We start from the raw sequence: 16,372 nt of genomic DNA, 5'->3' as shown, positions 1-16,372 counted from the left end.
AAATCTAAGAATGGACAAAGTTGTGATACCTTTTAAGATTCAAATGACAGAACACAGAAACTGATGCAATTTCCAGATATGAAGTCTATTTCAAATTCAATTTGTAACATGAAAGCTCAAATTCAAAGGTTACAGAAACCGAGCTGCTAACATGTGTTGATGAAGGGTATAGAACTGTTTTGAAGGTAACTTTCTGCTCCCCCTAAACTCTAAAGTCTAGACCATTATATCTGTGTTTTCCCTTTTTACAGCAGTAGAAAGGCTAAACAGATCCTACAGGCTTTTGAAATGCACCTGTTATTCTCTACGATCTTCACTGTTGTATCAATGCTATTCCTGTCCCCAATTATCCTTTCAAGGAGCATAACCCATAATGCCCAAGCAGTAAAAAAATTTAAGTTTCCTATTGGTTTTACTCATTTCCATACTCTGAAGCACTCAGATACTCACCATGCTCCTCAAAATATTCGATCAAACGCTTCAAAAATTGGTCACTACTCACAGTTTCAGTGTCACAAATCACACAACATAGCCTCCTTGCACGAGTCACTGCCACATTCATTCTTCTACGGTCACACAGAAATCCCACCTGTACAATTATCATGCAGTAAAGTCGCTTTAACCCATTTGAAGAAAATATACAAAATTCTTGCACCCAATGTTCTTATTCCTTTTGGTAATAAAACATTATAGTAATTGCCAAAAATGAGTATTAAACATCACACACCTCTTTCTTTGAGTTTGATCTAACCATTGAAATAATTATAGCTTCTTTCTCCCGGCCTTGGAAACCATCAACTGTTGATATTTCCATATCCTTTAACTTAATGTCGTTACTTTTTAACATCCTCAATGCCACAACCTATCATAAGAGTATCATAATTGTGTTCTAGGAGTACTAGTAACTTCATGAGATTATTATGCATTAAGAAGCTACTTATTGTCATACCTGTGCATTGTAAGGTGTAATTATTCCAATATTAGAAGCCTGGACCCCACTATCAATGAGTCTTTTGGCATGAGCTATTGCAACCTCAGCTTCACCATCATTTAGGGTACTGTCTTCTTCATCTTTTTTTTCTTCCATGTCACAACTGAAAAGTATAAGACAAATTACATGAAGAAACTGAAACAAACTAGCAAGACAAAACTCCAGTTGTTTCATTCAAGATATAAATTGTTGTACAACAACACAATGATAGGTGCAGGAATATCCGAAAAGAGTGACTACGAAGATTATATAGACCTTTTAGTGGAGTACTAGAATGTAATTATTCCTGTATCTTTTAGTTCTCGTCAAATATGCATAACTAACCACTACTCTATACATCACTATTTGACAAATGTCACATAACTATTGCACAAGGGAAAGTTCTGTGCAAATGCAAACAAAATTTATACCCTGCTGTGTCAATAAGCAGAATAGTGGCTTCAGTTGCAGTGGTTTTCTTCACACCTTCCAAATCATAAAGCATATGTGCAGCAACACATGAGTGAGCTTCTATCTGCAACAATCAATATCAAACATCAAGCAAATCTTATTATTGTTTTCTACCGTGTGGCTGTAGTTTAAATTATTTGCTAAACAATCTTGTGTAGAGTACATAAGCACCTTACTGTCGTACAGCTCTTTAGATGACCAATCCATAATAAGTTTGTGCATGCGATATTGAACAGTGAGCATTGACATAATATCATCCCCATACAAGTCTGCAAGACGTTCAAATAAGGTTCTTCCTAGGCCTTTCTTTTCAGCTTCAACACTCTGGATAGTGGGTGGAAGCTGAAGATGATCTCCGGCAAGAATACATCTTGAACCCTGAATTGGAATAATTAAAGGACTTCAAGAGTTTCTCAGCTAAAAACTCTGCCCCTTCAAAGCATTGAATAAAAAAAGAAAGAAATATATAAAGTGTGAAAATTGATACATTTTCCAGGCACTAAACACTTTTGACATTAGATTTTTTTTTTCCCCTCCTTTGATGTCTAACAAGGAAAAAGACAGCATCAATATTCAGTAAATTGTTTCCAGGGCTAAATCTGTTAAATTCAAGTTTTGACAATCATTTTTCCACCTCCGTCCTAATTAAAGTTTTTGACTACTATTTTGGGATGTCCAAAAAACATCGAGAGCTTTATAAAAAATTACGAAGTGTGCACCTTCAATGAGGTGATTCACTGATTTGGAAAGAGAAATTTTGACATGGGCAAGGGTGCAAAAGAAATTGTGTACCGGTCACATATAAATCTTTAATATCATTTCAAATTGTGATGGAAACTTTATTTTGGGAAAAAAGTATAATAGCCAGCAAACCGAAGGCACCAAATCCCTCAATCTGTTGTCATTTCTGCAGAAGTGCTCACTGTTAAGACTCGAGCAAAAGTAGCATGTTATATCATGATACCCTTGATTTATTTTGGCAAGCGGAAAGACAAAGATTACATAGTACAACAGGAGACTTTTTTTTTTCGTCAAACCTCCTTTTTGATGTTCAAGTAGGGCACGAAAGGTGTTCTTGTTTCAAGAAGCAAAAACATGTACCGGCAGCAAGGGATTCTAAACCATATATCGAAAGCTCATATGAACAGTATCACTGCCTTCAAGAGTTACCTTCAAAAGAGCAATCCAGCAAGCAACTTCAAGTGCTTGCGCAGCTTCATCAATAATCACCAGGTCAAAAGTAGATCTGTCCAATTTTTTAGACAATGCTCCAGTTAAAGTTGTCAATATGACATCTGCATTTTTCAAAACATCAGTCACTGCTAGCTGTTGTCGTTTGCGCTCTTCCTTAGAAAGAGTACGTAGCTCTTTCATAATTTCCCTCTTGGTATTTTTGTCTTTAGCCTTCAGCAGCTTTGTATTTAGTGCCTGAAATTTACATCTGATCCATTAACTAGAAAAGATGTTGACAAGCGCATATAAATAAAGAGTATTAACATTTGAAATATGTTACTGGAATTTCAACGAGATCCTAACAATTTTCCAATGCTTACCTTTATTTCTTTGCGAATGTCTTTTGCTAGAGAATTGTTGTCGCCCCTTAGCACCTACATATATGCAAATAACCTCTGAGGACAAAGGTGGGGGAAGGGAATCAAAAGTGCCTTAGTTGCTACAATTGCATACTAATATTGTCACAATGTGGATGTTTCCAACCAAAAGAAAGAAAGATATCAATGTGAGTTAAATTATAAAGTAAACAATATTTTTAATGGAGAATAAGTAGTAAATGATCACAATTACTCCCTCCTAATTTTTTTTTTCTATTTACCTTATTTTTTATGAATGTAGTCATTTACTACTACGAGTGGATGTAAGAAAAGAAATAGATAAAGTAAGAGAGATAAAATAAATAGATTAATACGTATACGAAAATGTGGATAATATTAGATTGAGAGTGAGTCAAAAGGTGAAAATTTTATGGGGCAAAAGGGTATAAATGTATATGAATGTAAAAAGTGTTCACCCGAAAATAGAATTAAGTCGAAAGTGGGCACATAAGAAACTACACCTTAAAATAAAAAGTAGATACATAAAAAATTGGTAAGAGAGCCAATTTCTTATGCCCAATAAAAGTTATTACCATTCATAAAATAGTACCCCCTCCATCCCTATTTACTTTACACACTTTGACCAGCACAAGATTTGATGCAAGTTAGTAGATTTCTTATTTTATTGTGTGATAGATAGTAGTTGGTTTTTTTATTTACGTTAGAAGGTAGTAGGATAATTTATACACTAGTTAGTGAGCAGTGGATCCTAAGTGAAGAGATATTTGTATGTCATTTATAGAAGAGTGTCGAGTAAATAGGGACACGATGGAATCTTGGTTTTTGATTGGATTTTCCTAGATGCCCTATATGATTGGTTGATGGGGAAAGTGTGAGAGCGTTAGTATTATGTCAACTCCTTACTTTTGAGGATTTCATACAATGTCATAATTTCATAATTTTAACAGATGGAGGGAGTATATTTTGAACTCGATTCAGCACAAAAATCTGATTGACGTTTATTTACTATCTATAGAACAAGGAGGGACTCCAAGATCTAGAATTTAATTGATATTAGGAAGGAAAAGGTGCTAGAAATGCAGGAAGGCAAGTGCAAGCCATTTTCCATCACTATGGAATGGTGCTAGAATGAGATCTCTAGCCTAACATTCTTCATTAATTTTCATCAATAGGAAAATTCATAGGTATCCATCCATCTTATTGCAAAACATGATAGAAAAAGTGAAAAGTTCTTCAGAACAACTCCATTTTTTAAAACGGAAAACGTGGAAAAAAAATATGATCAGGGGGTAGTAGCACATCATGACCTACCTGTGCATCCAAGGCACTATCTAATACTTGAGGCAGCAAACGTGCTGGATGACCCACTCTCACAAGCTTGACCCTAAAGAAATTAAATCAATGGATATAACAATATGATGTACAGCAGAAAGATAAAACACAAATCCAAAGAAAACCTGAAGACTATGATCTGTAATTTTATGAAGAATGCTAAATTAACTCCTTGTTCAAGAAAGCAGAAATAATATAATCAGACTTGATCACATTATCACCTACAAAAATCTTTTCACACTTTGCTACTCATCTAGTCTACCCTTTCCATCATGTCATATACCTAAGCATCAATGCATTTCCAATGGAATCACCTTGCTAGATTTGAAATTACCTGTGAGGAACAAGACGTTCGACTATATTGTCCACAGCAATATTTGATGCAGCACATGCAAGTATTTTTGATCCACGTTTTACTTCCTGTAAGATAATTTCTACGACGGTTGTGGTCTTCCCAGTACCAGGAGGTCCATGCAGCAAAAATACATTGTTGGATGACATGGCTTTAGAAATTGCAGCTTTCTTCACAGAAAAAGATAGCCAGTTCCAGTTCAGTTAGAATTAATTAAATCAATAAAAAATTGGTATAGATAGCAACATGAATATGTAAACCCACCCCACCCCACCCCACCCCCCCCCCCCAACCCCAACAATCATCTAGTTCTTAGTTTCTATGGTTTTCTTCCAAAGTTGATATTAATATTCAAGTCTATGAAAGGCGGGAAAATGCATGAACTGAAAGCAGTACGTTTAAGTATACAGATCTAACAAGAACCTTCTGAATCCTTATATCACATCAGGGGAGCAAAGTACAAATAACGCTTTACGGTTACCAAATTCCAATGCAAGTTAGATGAGGAGATACAATCCCAATTTTAAAAAGGAGCAGAAAGCATGCATATAATCATTTAAACATTAGGTGGAATAGGTGGGGAAGGAAAGAACAAAAGGGGGAGAGCCATGTTTATGAAGGTCGAAAAGAATATGGTTCCTTAGGAACAAAATATTAATTTTTTTTATTTAATATCCTTCCCGATAATTTCAAGATATTAAGTGGTTTTAGGATCGGTTTTATGTTATCAATTAGATTAAGGAATAACCACATGTCAACCAGCATATTAAGATTTTAGGTTAAATGAGGTTTAACCGAGATAAATTCATGTGAAAAAAATTTGCATCCACAGAAGCAACTTGGGGGGGGGGGTGAAGAAGGAATAAAGAATCATTAAAGCATCTATAAAGAAACTAGTATCATTTAGGAAGCATTGCAACAAGACTAAGCATGCTGATGGAATTAAGAAAAGCAAAGCAGTATACTGGAGCAGACACTACTCTCAAGTAAAGACTGCCGCCAAATGAACGAAAAAAGTATGGTAATAATTACCTGAGAATGATCAAGATTCTTGTTGAATGGAGAGAAATCAAAATCCTTCTTTGACCTAGCAGGGGGGTTCTCTCCAAACAGTACAGGAACTAGGTCAGAAGAAGGACCTTTCTGCACACCTTTACTCAGCTCTACCAGGGTATCCTTCATCCTACGATATGTCACCTAGCAAAAATTGCATAACGTGTCACTCCATCACCCACTAGGCCAAATAAACTAACAATTCAACTTTAGATAGAAGACATAATGCAACCAATTCAATACAAATCAAATTATCTAATTTCTTAATACACACTAATATCATTTACTATAGGAACTTGAGAGAAAGTCCATTGTTTTACTGTAAAAACTACCTTATTTGAAACCACGTGAATGTATTCAAATACCCAAGACATCTATTCAAGGCCTCCATACCAAGAAGCAACTTCTTACCTGAATATATTTTCTAATAATATAAAATAAATTATAATTAGCCAACTCCCATAAAATAAAAAGTAGAGATATGAGTAAAAGATGGGATATTGGCATATTGCATTCAGATAGTACTACAGAAAAACAGAGGTGTGGGACAGGATGCGGTAAATCCCATTTATCCAATACGAGAAGGCAGAAACTAATAACATTAAACAGTGAACTTAAAGGTCACAAGTGCATTCCAACAAAAAAAGAGCAACAGAGCATGATAGACAACATTCCTTGAATAAGCTAGAAATGCTGAAATTGAAAACATTTAAATGTTAAGAACGTTGGAGAAGAAGCCAAGAATTTATGATTAATGTTATAACGACATGCATCCCCCAGAAATGTTGGAACAATAAAAGACAGAAACTCTCACATCTACCCTCTGGACTCATGCACTTGGCAATTAGTGCTATGAATCACAAAATTAATGGGTAGAGGACATAACACATAGTATGCTACAGAGCTCTTGATGCATGTTCTCTTTGAGTCAAACATAGAGCAATAAAGAGGCTAACCTAAAGGGTCAAATTTGTGATCAAGACGCATGCAAACCATAAATAGGAATGTACACACCAATTCTTATAAGAAAACCTACCTCATTTGCCACTTTCTCAAGCCGCAATGAAGTATTCAGGCCATCCTCTGGAATATCATCAAATGCAACAGTGATAGATGATTCCTAGTCATTAAAATAAGCAGGTTTGACTTCAGATCTGTACAATGTGATTCTCAGACTGACTAAAGACAAATATAGATAGTTTATGGACAACATCTTTACAAGACAAATACCTTCAAACGATAAACTACCCCCTGTCCTAGGGAAGGAGAACTGGCATCAGCCTTGTTCAGCTTTAAAACCACAACATCATGAGGCCCAAACTGCATCATAAAAGAAAAAAAAAATAGTATTATAGGCTCAGAATGACGTGGAAACAAACTAAGAATGGTACAAAAGTAAAGTAGTTGGGAAGCAAGGAGATAGCAAGAGTAGAATAAGTGAGACTGAACGATTCTACTTTCAGTCTTCTTTCTTTTCTTTTTTTTTTTTATTTTTTATTTTTTTTTTTGGGGGGGGGGGGGGGGGGGAAGGTGTATCTTTCTAACATGCTCACATCATATGATACCCATTGTTCTTGAGAGTTACCTCATCATCCTTCTTTTGTGAAAAACCAAGTATATTGCTACTTACAACTTTATATAGATAGTATTTTAACAAGAACAGTTTCGGCAAGAGGGAGTCAATACATGATTATAAATGCCAGATGCAGAATAAGTATAATAGTCTATTCTCATAGGATCTCAATATGCCACAAACATGTAATACTCAAGCACTTGTCTTACATAAACCAACAGAAGGTATAACACTCACCTTGTGAGGGGGAAGAACTTCTCCTTTTGTGGACTGAAATTCAAGAAGACTCTTTCCCATCAATCCTGACTGTCATGGATGAAGAAGCACCAAGTTGGCAACAAAAATCTATCAGAATGCAAAAAAATTATAATAAAAAATATATCAAGGAAAATTAAAAAAATCACTGTTTCATTTAGTTTTCAAAAGACAGGCATGATTGTTGCAATTTTGGAGAAGTGCATCAGAAAATATATTAATCAATCTCTTCAGCACTTTTAATCATCTTTTACAAATGAACAGGTATGAGAGGATTAGATGTATATAGCCTAGCTTAAACCTTAAAGTGATAGTCTCCATTAGACACTTCATTGCAAATACATTTTGACTGACCTACTCCACAACCATACGAATAAAAAACATTTAAATTAGTCCTATCATAACTAGAATTGAAAGATTGCTAATTAATAACTCTTATCCTCGAATTAAAAAATTTACACATAACATTCAAACCTATTATAACACTATAGTAATTATTTTACTACAAATTTTTAATAGTAGTTATCTCAAACTTTTATGAATGAATGATTGATTAATTAATCATTAAGACATAACTCTATGAATGTTTAATGAATTCTATCTTAAAATATACTTCAGGCTCTTTTCAATGGTACAAGGGAATTCATTCAATTCACATCCATTATATTAGCTGCTGAATGCCCTTAACAAATTCTCATTACAAAGAAATATCCTCCCTCCCCTTTCAAACACCCATTTGCAATAAACTTGAGAAATACCAAGTATAAAACAACAAAGCAACTAATGTATGACACTTTAAAGTTGTACTTAAGTTAAAAAAAGGTATTACCTGAACATCAACACACTTCAGGTTAAGAATAATAGAACCCTTTTTTTGAGCAGTTTCGACGCTCCTGGTCGAACTAGATGTGATAGAAGCAGATATCTCAGCCTCCTAAACAAAAACACATTTTAATCACACAGTTTAAATTCAAATTTTAACTATCACAACTGATTACTTTTTCCATAAACAATGAAATCAATCAAGCAATACAAAGTATGAATCAACAAGCATTTTAAACCATTCGCCATAGTTTGCAATATCAATAGAGTCACGAAAAGAAACAATGTAATATGTAATTGTTTAAAATTTTAAATATTCAATTGCCCAACAACGATCAATTTTAATTAGAATACTAGACAAATTATGCACATAACCCATTTTACAAACATCAAAAAGTATTCCATTTTCACAACAAAATTAATCCACAAATTGAATTCACAAGCAATTTTATAAACAAAAAAAAAAATCTTCACCAAAAAAAATAAACAAAAAAAAATGATACTTTATTTTTGGTGATATACTCAATTTCCCAATAACAACATTAATTCAAAAATGGAGAAATTCCCAATAAACTCAATTGAAAAATGGAGACCACCCACAATTTTCCATTAAATAAACAGCAAAAGTAAATTAAAAAACAATCGAATGATGAACGGGGGAAGAGAAAGAAATGACCTTTTCGATATCGATTAAAGGAGCCATAATGGATACAAATTGTTCACGAGAAATGGGAGAAGATTTCTTGGTTTTTCCTCCATTCATGACTACAATCTTTGGGATTTCGGAGCAGAGAGAATCAGTTGCAGTGCACCACAAGTAGTCTATACTGAGTCCTGGTTCTCTGGCTGGTGGTATGCTACTTTTACTTTTTAAACTCCGGCAAGCTGCTCAGTTTCATCTCCCTTGATTAGATGATGATTTTGTACAATAATTGCACCTACTTAACACTTTATTGGTGTTGGTTTTGATTAAATCGAGTTTTATCCCAAAAAGTCATTCCCTATCGGGTTTTAGATTGGGCCTTTTCAGAGAAGGTTTGCAGTTTAGCCATATTTGGCGATAGTGTTTGAGGTAGCGGTTAGCGTATTGACCAACTAGAAAAAAAATAGTGAGTAGCGATTAGCGGTAGATGTAGCGTTTAAGTAGTTTTTCTCAAACGTTTAAGAGTAGCAAGTAGCATTTGTTATTTTTTGGTTTTTTTTTTTTTTATAATTTGTATGATTATTAATATTTAGTATTGCAAATGCTACTTTTGCCAAACACTCATACTATCAATCGTTACTTCGACAGTTAACCTCTATTCACTACTAATTGACGGTAGCTACTCTAACAGCTACCTGCTACTCGACCGCTAAAAACTACTCATTACCGCTAGTTTTGCCAAACAAGGCCTAAGAACTCATTTTTTGTGATATGCAAATCCGCACTTTTTAAAGGTCATACAATTGATGATCAATTTTATTTCATGATTATTTTTAGCGAGATAACTTCGTGCAATAATGAGACAATAGTGTTTTTTCTTGTTAATTATTTCTTACTAAGGTTTCATTGTCAATCATTCCCAAAAAAACATGGCATTAATCGGAGTTCATTTGGTATCATTGTGGTTTTCAGTTTTGTGGTTTTTTGTTTTCAAAATTATATGATATATGTCATATAATAAATTAAAAATTAGTCAAATTTATTAAAATCATGATAAATTTGAAAATGGCCAACTGAAAAGTGAAAAACATCTTTATCTTATTTCTCATTTTTGGTTTCAAAAAAATAGAAAATTGAAAACAAAAAACGATGTCATACAAGCCCTACTAAAGAAATAAAGAAGGAAAAAAAAAAAAACAAAACAAAACAAAAAACAACCAAGAAATGATGCTAGACAAACATCTTTTGCAGTTGTACATTACCCTGTTACCGGGAAAGAGACAAATGGAAAGGAAGATCATTGGATCATACAAACATATCTCAGAATATTTGAAATCGTAACACCTAGAGAGAAAACTACAAAAATATTTGGCAGCTAAAATCACTGCAGCATCAGTTTTGTATCAGATTATGGGTATACAGTATGCTGCAGATAAAATGCATGTCAACAAATAATGGATTTGATTGCTTGCAGCCATCTCTCAGAAGTTAAAGGGTCTAACTGAGTCAAACTGTCTCCTCCTCCTACCCCTCCCACAGGATAAAAGACAGTTGAACATCCGATCTTTCTAAACACACTACTTGTAAATGAGAGCATCCCGGCCTGGACCTACACCGATGTAATGGACTGGCACGCCAACTATCTCTTCTATCCGCTCAACATAGCGACGGGCTGCCAATGGAAGGTCCGCGTAGTTTCTAACTGATGATATATCAGTCTTCCACCCGGGTAGAACCTCGTATTCCACCTGAACAAATGGCAAATTATACAACGTAAGGAATTATATTGATATCCTAAAATGCCATCAGCTATGCAACAAAAATGATATGATCAAACATAAGTAGAAGGGACAAACATTCGGAGTAACAAATACATTTTCCAAAACTTTTGTTTAGTAGTGCTAAATGAAATTCAAGACAGGGGAGTTTGAAATGGGGGTATCTGGTAAGCCTTAATGTCATCCAACAGCTACAAGCAGTGACTAATGAGAAAGTGGTATTCAGGTGACCCGTGTTATAAAAGATGCTGCTCCCTTGCCAAACATGAAATTTTTTTCAACTCAAAATCTTAACCATAAATGTTTATGGACTATCAAGTTACATGGAATATAGTTATACTGCAGGACAACTATTCAACTAAGCACAATTCTACAATTTAACAGTTGTTCAAGAAAATCAACTCACCTTCAACCGTTCAAGGATACGGAGATCACCAGGGAAAGATTTGATCGGAGTATCATCAACATCCTTGTATGCAACACCCAATTGGATCTCGGGAAGATCAGATAGAACATCCAGTTTTGTCAGGTTCAGAGAAGAGAAGCCATTAATATCGCAACTAAATTTTAATGCAACCAAATCAAGCCAACCACAGCGACGAGGACGACCAGTTGTTGTCCCGAATTCCTGACCAGCAAACCTCAGCAGATCCCCACCCTGACCCAATATCTCTGTAGGGAAGGGACCAGAGCCAACACGTGTGGTGTATGCTTTTACCTGAAATCAAAACTGTTATTAGAAACCTCTACAGGTATATAAACAGGTTGAAACTGCTGATACAAAAGAAATAACAGGGCAAGTAAAAAGAAAGCAATCAAGCATTAACAAATTAAACCTCTGCGTTGGGACCTGGGAGAGAGGTGTGTGTGTGTGTGAGTGGGTTTCTTTCAGTGAGCATATTATTTAGCTGAATTTGACTAGTCTAAACTTATTAAATTTTATTTTTTCTGAACATATTAGAGTTTTTTGGAATGAATTTGGTCTCACTTATCTTAATTTACTGGAATTTCTTTTGACTAAACTTATCTGAGCTTAATGGATCCTATTTTACCTGAATTTAATTATATCTAAATCTTATACAGAGTATTATCTTACCTGAACTTTTTTTTTTTTGAAACAAGCCAACATGAATCAAACTAAATCAATCAATCTTATGCCGCACATGTCCCAACATCAGCGAAGTTAACCTCAGCAGTAATTACAAAATTCCCGTATAGAATTACTAAACTTCTTGCCCACCCGCTCCACCCCCTTAGCCTCCACCACCCTCACCCCCCTTTCCCTTCTTCCTATAATCTCCTTCTCTAACCATCTTTCTTTTCACCTCCATTACCTATTATCTCTTCTTGCAGACCTTTGCTTCTGATTGGGATACTCTGCATCTGTGAGCCTATCAATAAGTATGTGGGCGCTAAGAGAAATCCATTACCTTGAATCTCTTCCCAAACACCCAACTAAGGATCTTGTAGCTCTGTAAGCTAGCTTACGGTAGATACACCCCAGTTCCAGTCTAGGTAGCTCCTTGATGGAATTGGGGTAGCATCCCCAAAGGCATATGATACATCAGCTTCTTAGCTGGATTAAGTTTGAAATCATTTCTAACCCCACCAACCCCCCTCCCCGATCACCACTCCGCCTCTTTTGCTCCTCGCCACATTCACCACTAGCAAAGATACCTACTCCCTTCCAGTATTATATATAATACCATCAGAAAAAGAGGGTGTGTGTGCCCGCGCGGGGGGGGGGGGGGACCCCCCTGCAGGTTCCAGAGAGAATCTGGAGAAAAGGTGTTTTCCGTGAAGAGAAAAGTGGATGAAAGAGGACGTGTTGGAAGAAAGGAAAAAATTGGCAGTGAAAGGTGAATAAGAGGAGGACAGGATTACAGCAGCACACTCCAAATAGCTTTCACCCATGAAAAATTTTGTTGACATGTTTCTCTCCTATGTGTGTGCATATAATTGTGCATGTATATAAAATTACAAAGGATAAAAGAATATGAAAGAACAAACCAATAAAACTACAATGACAAATATAACTTACTACTCCAATAAGATCACCAATGGCTCGGGGAGCAATACCAAGACCAGTACAAATCCCACCAGCTGATGGGCTAGAGGAAGTTACGAAAGGATAGGTTCCAAAGTCAATGTCCAACATAGTAGCCTGACCACCTTCAACCAGAACCTTCTTTTTCTGTGAGATTGATTCATTCATGACCAAAACAGTATCAGCAATGAAAGGCTCCAATCTCTCAGCAAACCTTTTGTACTTTTCTACTTCTTTCTTTAACATTTCTGGCTCATATTTAAAATCTTTAAATCTGGCTGCTGCATCCAACAGTAAGATTTCAAGCTTTTGAGGAAAGGTATCCATGTGCCGAAGGTCACCAACTCGTATGCCATTCCTTATCACCTTGCTTGAATAAGCAGGCCCAATGCCTCTCTTTGTTGTGCCAATGAAGGATTTAGCTAGCTCAGCTTCTCGAAGACCATCCACTTCTTGATGGAAGTCAAACAACAAGTGAGCACGATCAGAAACTAATATACGTCCATTGCAAGATACTCCATTTGACTCAAGACCGTCAATTTCACCAAAAAGTCCAGGCAGATGAACCACGACTCCATTTCCAATAACACATAAAGTTTCCTCATTAAGAATACCAGAAGGAACTAAATGAAGAGCAAACTTTTTTCCTTCTGAGTTGTAGATGGTATGGCCAGCATTAGCTCCACCCTAACGACAAATTAACAGAAGAAACAAGTTTTAAAATGTTAGCGTGTTAGACATGAAGACATCACATCAAATGGCTGCCATAGAAACCAACGAGAAGAATACGCAGCTATCTAATACAATATTTCAACAAATAAAATACAAATAGAATTATAAAATAGAAGAGAAACCAAGTTACTGAGATGGATCAGAATATTAGGTTACTACGGAGTAAATCAAACTTTACAGAAAAACCTCCAACAGCAATCTCAACTATCTAAGTTGAAGTTATAAAGTATATAACTATTTTTTAAAAAAAAGTATGGAAATTAAAGTATTGTCAATTGGAAAGATGCAGTAGACTAAGGCAATATACTAAACAAAACAATTCTTATGGAGTATACATATAGGTAATTAAGAATAGCACACAGAAGGCCTTAACAGGTAGCATACAGCGCATCACCCATCAACGATATTAGAATTCCTTGAAAGTTAAAACAATCCAAGAAAAATAGGCAGAGGAAACCTGAGTTGGGTAAGGAATAAGCATTTGTGAAGTTGATGAATTTGTGCTTCATTTAGTACAAGGTTAATGGGTATGTGAAGCATAACATAACGCAAGAAATAATATAGACTATAATATTATATGTAACTCAGGTTTGTAAGAGAAAATAATCACAGATTTTAGTTACTATGTCTACAAACATTGATTTCAAGTACTTATTGAAACACAAACATATTTTGGCTTCCCAGCAACAAAAGGTCATATCAATTATCTTGCAGCAATCCATGGCGCACTATAGCAGATGTAATTGCCATCAAAATTCAAACACCAACAGGAAAACAATACCCACATACAATAACAAGACTTCTCGAAAAATCTCAATGTTGTAATCCTCTCTCATAAAAACTAATGTCATAGTGACTAAAATGATATATACCACGTACGTTTTATCCATTGCCTTAGCTGCATTCCTACCCAAGTTTGATTTACATTAGACAATTAATTCGAAACGAATCGACAAAGTGCTACGGAGTAGGGAGTAATTCACAACAAATAAGAAATGCAAACAATTCAACGAGCCACACTAACTCATTCCAAATTCCACCCCCACTAACCTTACAAGAAAACCCCTACCTCCCAACTTCCATGTATACTACTATCGAAACCGAAATTGAAATGAACTAATCAATCAAGTTAATGATTTATAATGTCTATAACAATGTGAATCAGAATTAACAAAAGAAGAAAAAAAAAAACATTTATTATTCAAATTTAATCAAATATATCATAAAAATGTCAATAATACTAAAAATAAAAATCACTTTCAGATATCATCACCCACTCAATCAGAAATAATAAATTTAAAATAAAATAATATTAACAAAAGACAAAGTAAAAATTGAAACCTGACAACGAGCAACGACATCAAAATGCTGAGCCAAAATATCAACAAGCTTCCCTTTACCCTCATCACCCCATTGACAACCCAAGACGCCGGAAACCTGACTCAACCCATCGATTCGACTCACTGCCTCACGAGTCGGTTCAGTAACGGCGGTTTTCAGGGAAGAACATCGGACGACGGCGGCGGCGGAGGACTTCCGGAAGGTTCCAGAAAGACGAGAAGGTCGAAAAAGAGAAGGTGTTTTGTAGAGGTTGTAGTGAGCTGACCCGGTGAAGGAGACCGGGTTATGGTCGAGTCGGAGGGCGGAAGTGTTCATTTTTAGAGGAGGAGAGAGAAACAAAGGAAGCTGGGCTGGCTGGGGTGGGTTGGGGAGTGAAGGGTTTTAGAAAGGAGTCGGGTAATTGAATGTGTTTATATTGTGTGTCGTGGAAAATTGGAAATGTTGATTTTTTTAGTAACGAATAGATACTTGATCAATTAATTCATTTCAAAAGGAAAATAAAAGGAAGAACTGACAAGAATAATCTCTTGTTTTATTCTCCCAAAAAAAACAAGAATAATTTCAATTTTAGATTATTTTTTAATGATCCTAACTTTAAAGGTGAAATTTTTTCTAATGATCTCAACCGATCAATTTACTTATGGGTCGTTTAGTTGGGGGTATTCAACAATGGGAAAGGGAATCAACTGTCATGATTCCCTTTGTTGATGCTTGATAGGCAAATTTAATCATTCCCTTTACCCCTCCCATTACCCCATTTTCCTCTATTTTCATTCCCCATCCCCCCTCCCCAAGGGAATCAACCTAACCCCAAACTCCTTTTCACCCAACTACCTTAACCAACCTTTTAACTACCTTGACCACCCTCGAAACACCAACTTCCCACCGACACCACCGCCCAACCACCACTAGAACCATCGCCTAGCCACCAACAAATTGCCGACACACTGACGCCGCCACCCAGCCACCACTGAAACTACCCAAAACCACCCAACCACCACCGAAACTACCCAAAACCACCAACCCATCAAAACTGTCGTCAAAATCCAAAACCCGTTTCACGGAAAACTGACCGGAATCACCAAATAAAAGATCGAATTCATCATTCCCTGTATCTAACCCATCAATCTCATTAGTCGGGGCGGAACCGGCAGTGACATCATTCGCAGTCGAATCGTTCTTTTTTAACCGCTTCATCTTCGGGTTCTGATCCGTTGGGGTAGGAGTTTCAGACTGTGGAAGTAGCAATTGATCTAAATCACCCTCAGAATCCATGAAAATGGAGGAGAGAGAAAAACAAAAGTGAGAATGAGATCTGAAATTATGAAGGAGTTTCAGGGTGGGGGAAAGTTTTCGGGGGAGGGGAAAGCTGTTTGAGAGGAGAGGAAGTGCGGCGAGGGGTGGGGCAAGTGCGACGAGGGGCGGGGTGGCT

At 36.0% G+C, this 16,372-nt stretch overlaps 2 protein-coding genes across 3 annotated transcripts; both read right to left on the bottom strand.

The window, feature by feature from the left end:
* Positions 1-44: 44 nt before the first annotated feature.
* On the bottom strand, positions 45-9,382 carry LOC110707242 (DNA-binding protein SMUBP-2-like). 2 transcript variants are annotated; one of them, XM_021885257.1, is made up of 15 exons: positions 9,076-9,382; positions 8,407-8,511; positions 7,560-7,628; positions 6,980-7,069; positions 6,786-6,869; positions 5,729-5,893; positions 4,679-4,866; positions 4,324-4,396; positions 2,995-3,048; positions 2,612-2,869; positions 1,613-1,819; positions 1,402-1,505; positions 950-1,094; positions 728-862; positions 45-589 (listed from the first exon to the last, which is right to left on the bottom strand). In XM_021885257.1, the coding sequence occupies exons 1-15, from the start codon at positions 9,160-9,162 to the stop codon at positions 413-415; spliced, it is 1,941 nt and encodes a 646-aa protein (XP_021740949.1). In that variant the 5' UTR covers positions 9,163-9,382; the 3' UTR covers positions 45-412. The 2 variants fall into 2 exon arrangements, with proteins under 2 accessions (XP_021740949.1, XP_021740950.1); XM_021885258.1 differs by lacking the exon at positions 9,076-9,382 and having other exon boundaries at positions 341-589; positions 7,560-7,667.
* An 864-nt stretch (positions 9,383-10,246) lies between these two features.
* LOC110707243 (adenylosuccinate synthetase 2, chloroplastic-like) lies at positions 10,247-15,358 on the bottom strand. Its single transcript, XM_021885260.1, has 4 exons — positions 14,941-15,358; positions 12,862-13,554; positions 11,227-11,538; positions 10,247-10,790 (listed from the first exon to the last, which is right to left on the bottom strand). Exons 1-4 carry the CDS (start codon positions 15,253-15,255, stop codon positions 10,620-10,622), a joined length of 1,491 nt encoding a protein of 496 aa, XP_021740952.1. The 5' UTR covers positions 15,256-15,358; the 3' UTR covers positions 10,247-10,619.
* Between the last annotated feature and the right edge of the window lie 1,014 nt (positions 15,359-16,372).

This window comes from Chenopodium quinoa, unplaced genomic scaffold (genome assembly GCF_001683475.1).
Source record: "Chenopodium quinoa cultivar QQ74 unplaced genomic scaffold, ASM168347v1, whole genome shotgun sequence".
Lineage (NCBI taxonomy): Eukaryota > Viridiplantae > Streptophyta > Magnoliopsida > Caryophyllales > Amaranthaceae > Chenopodium > Chenopodium quinoa.
The sequence above is the reverse complement of the archived record's forward strand: the minus strand, read 5'-3'. Positions and strand labels throughout refer to the sequence as shown.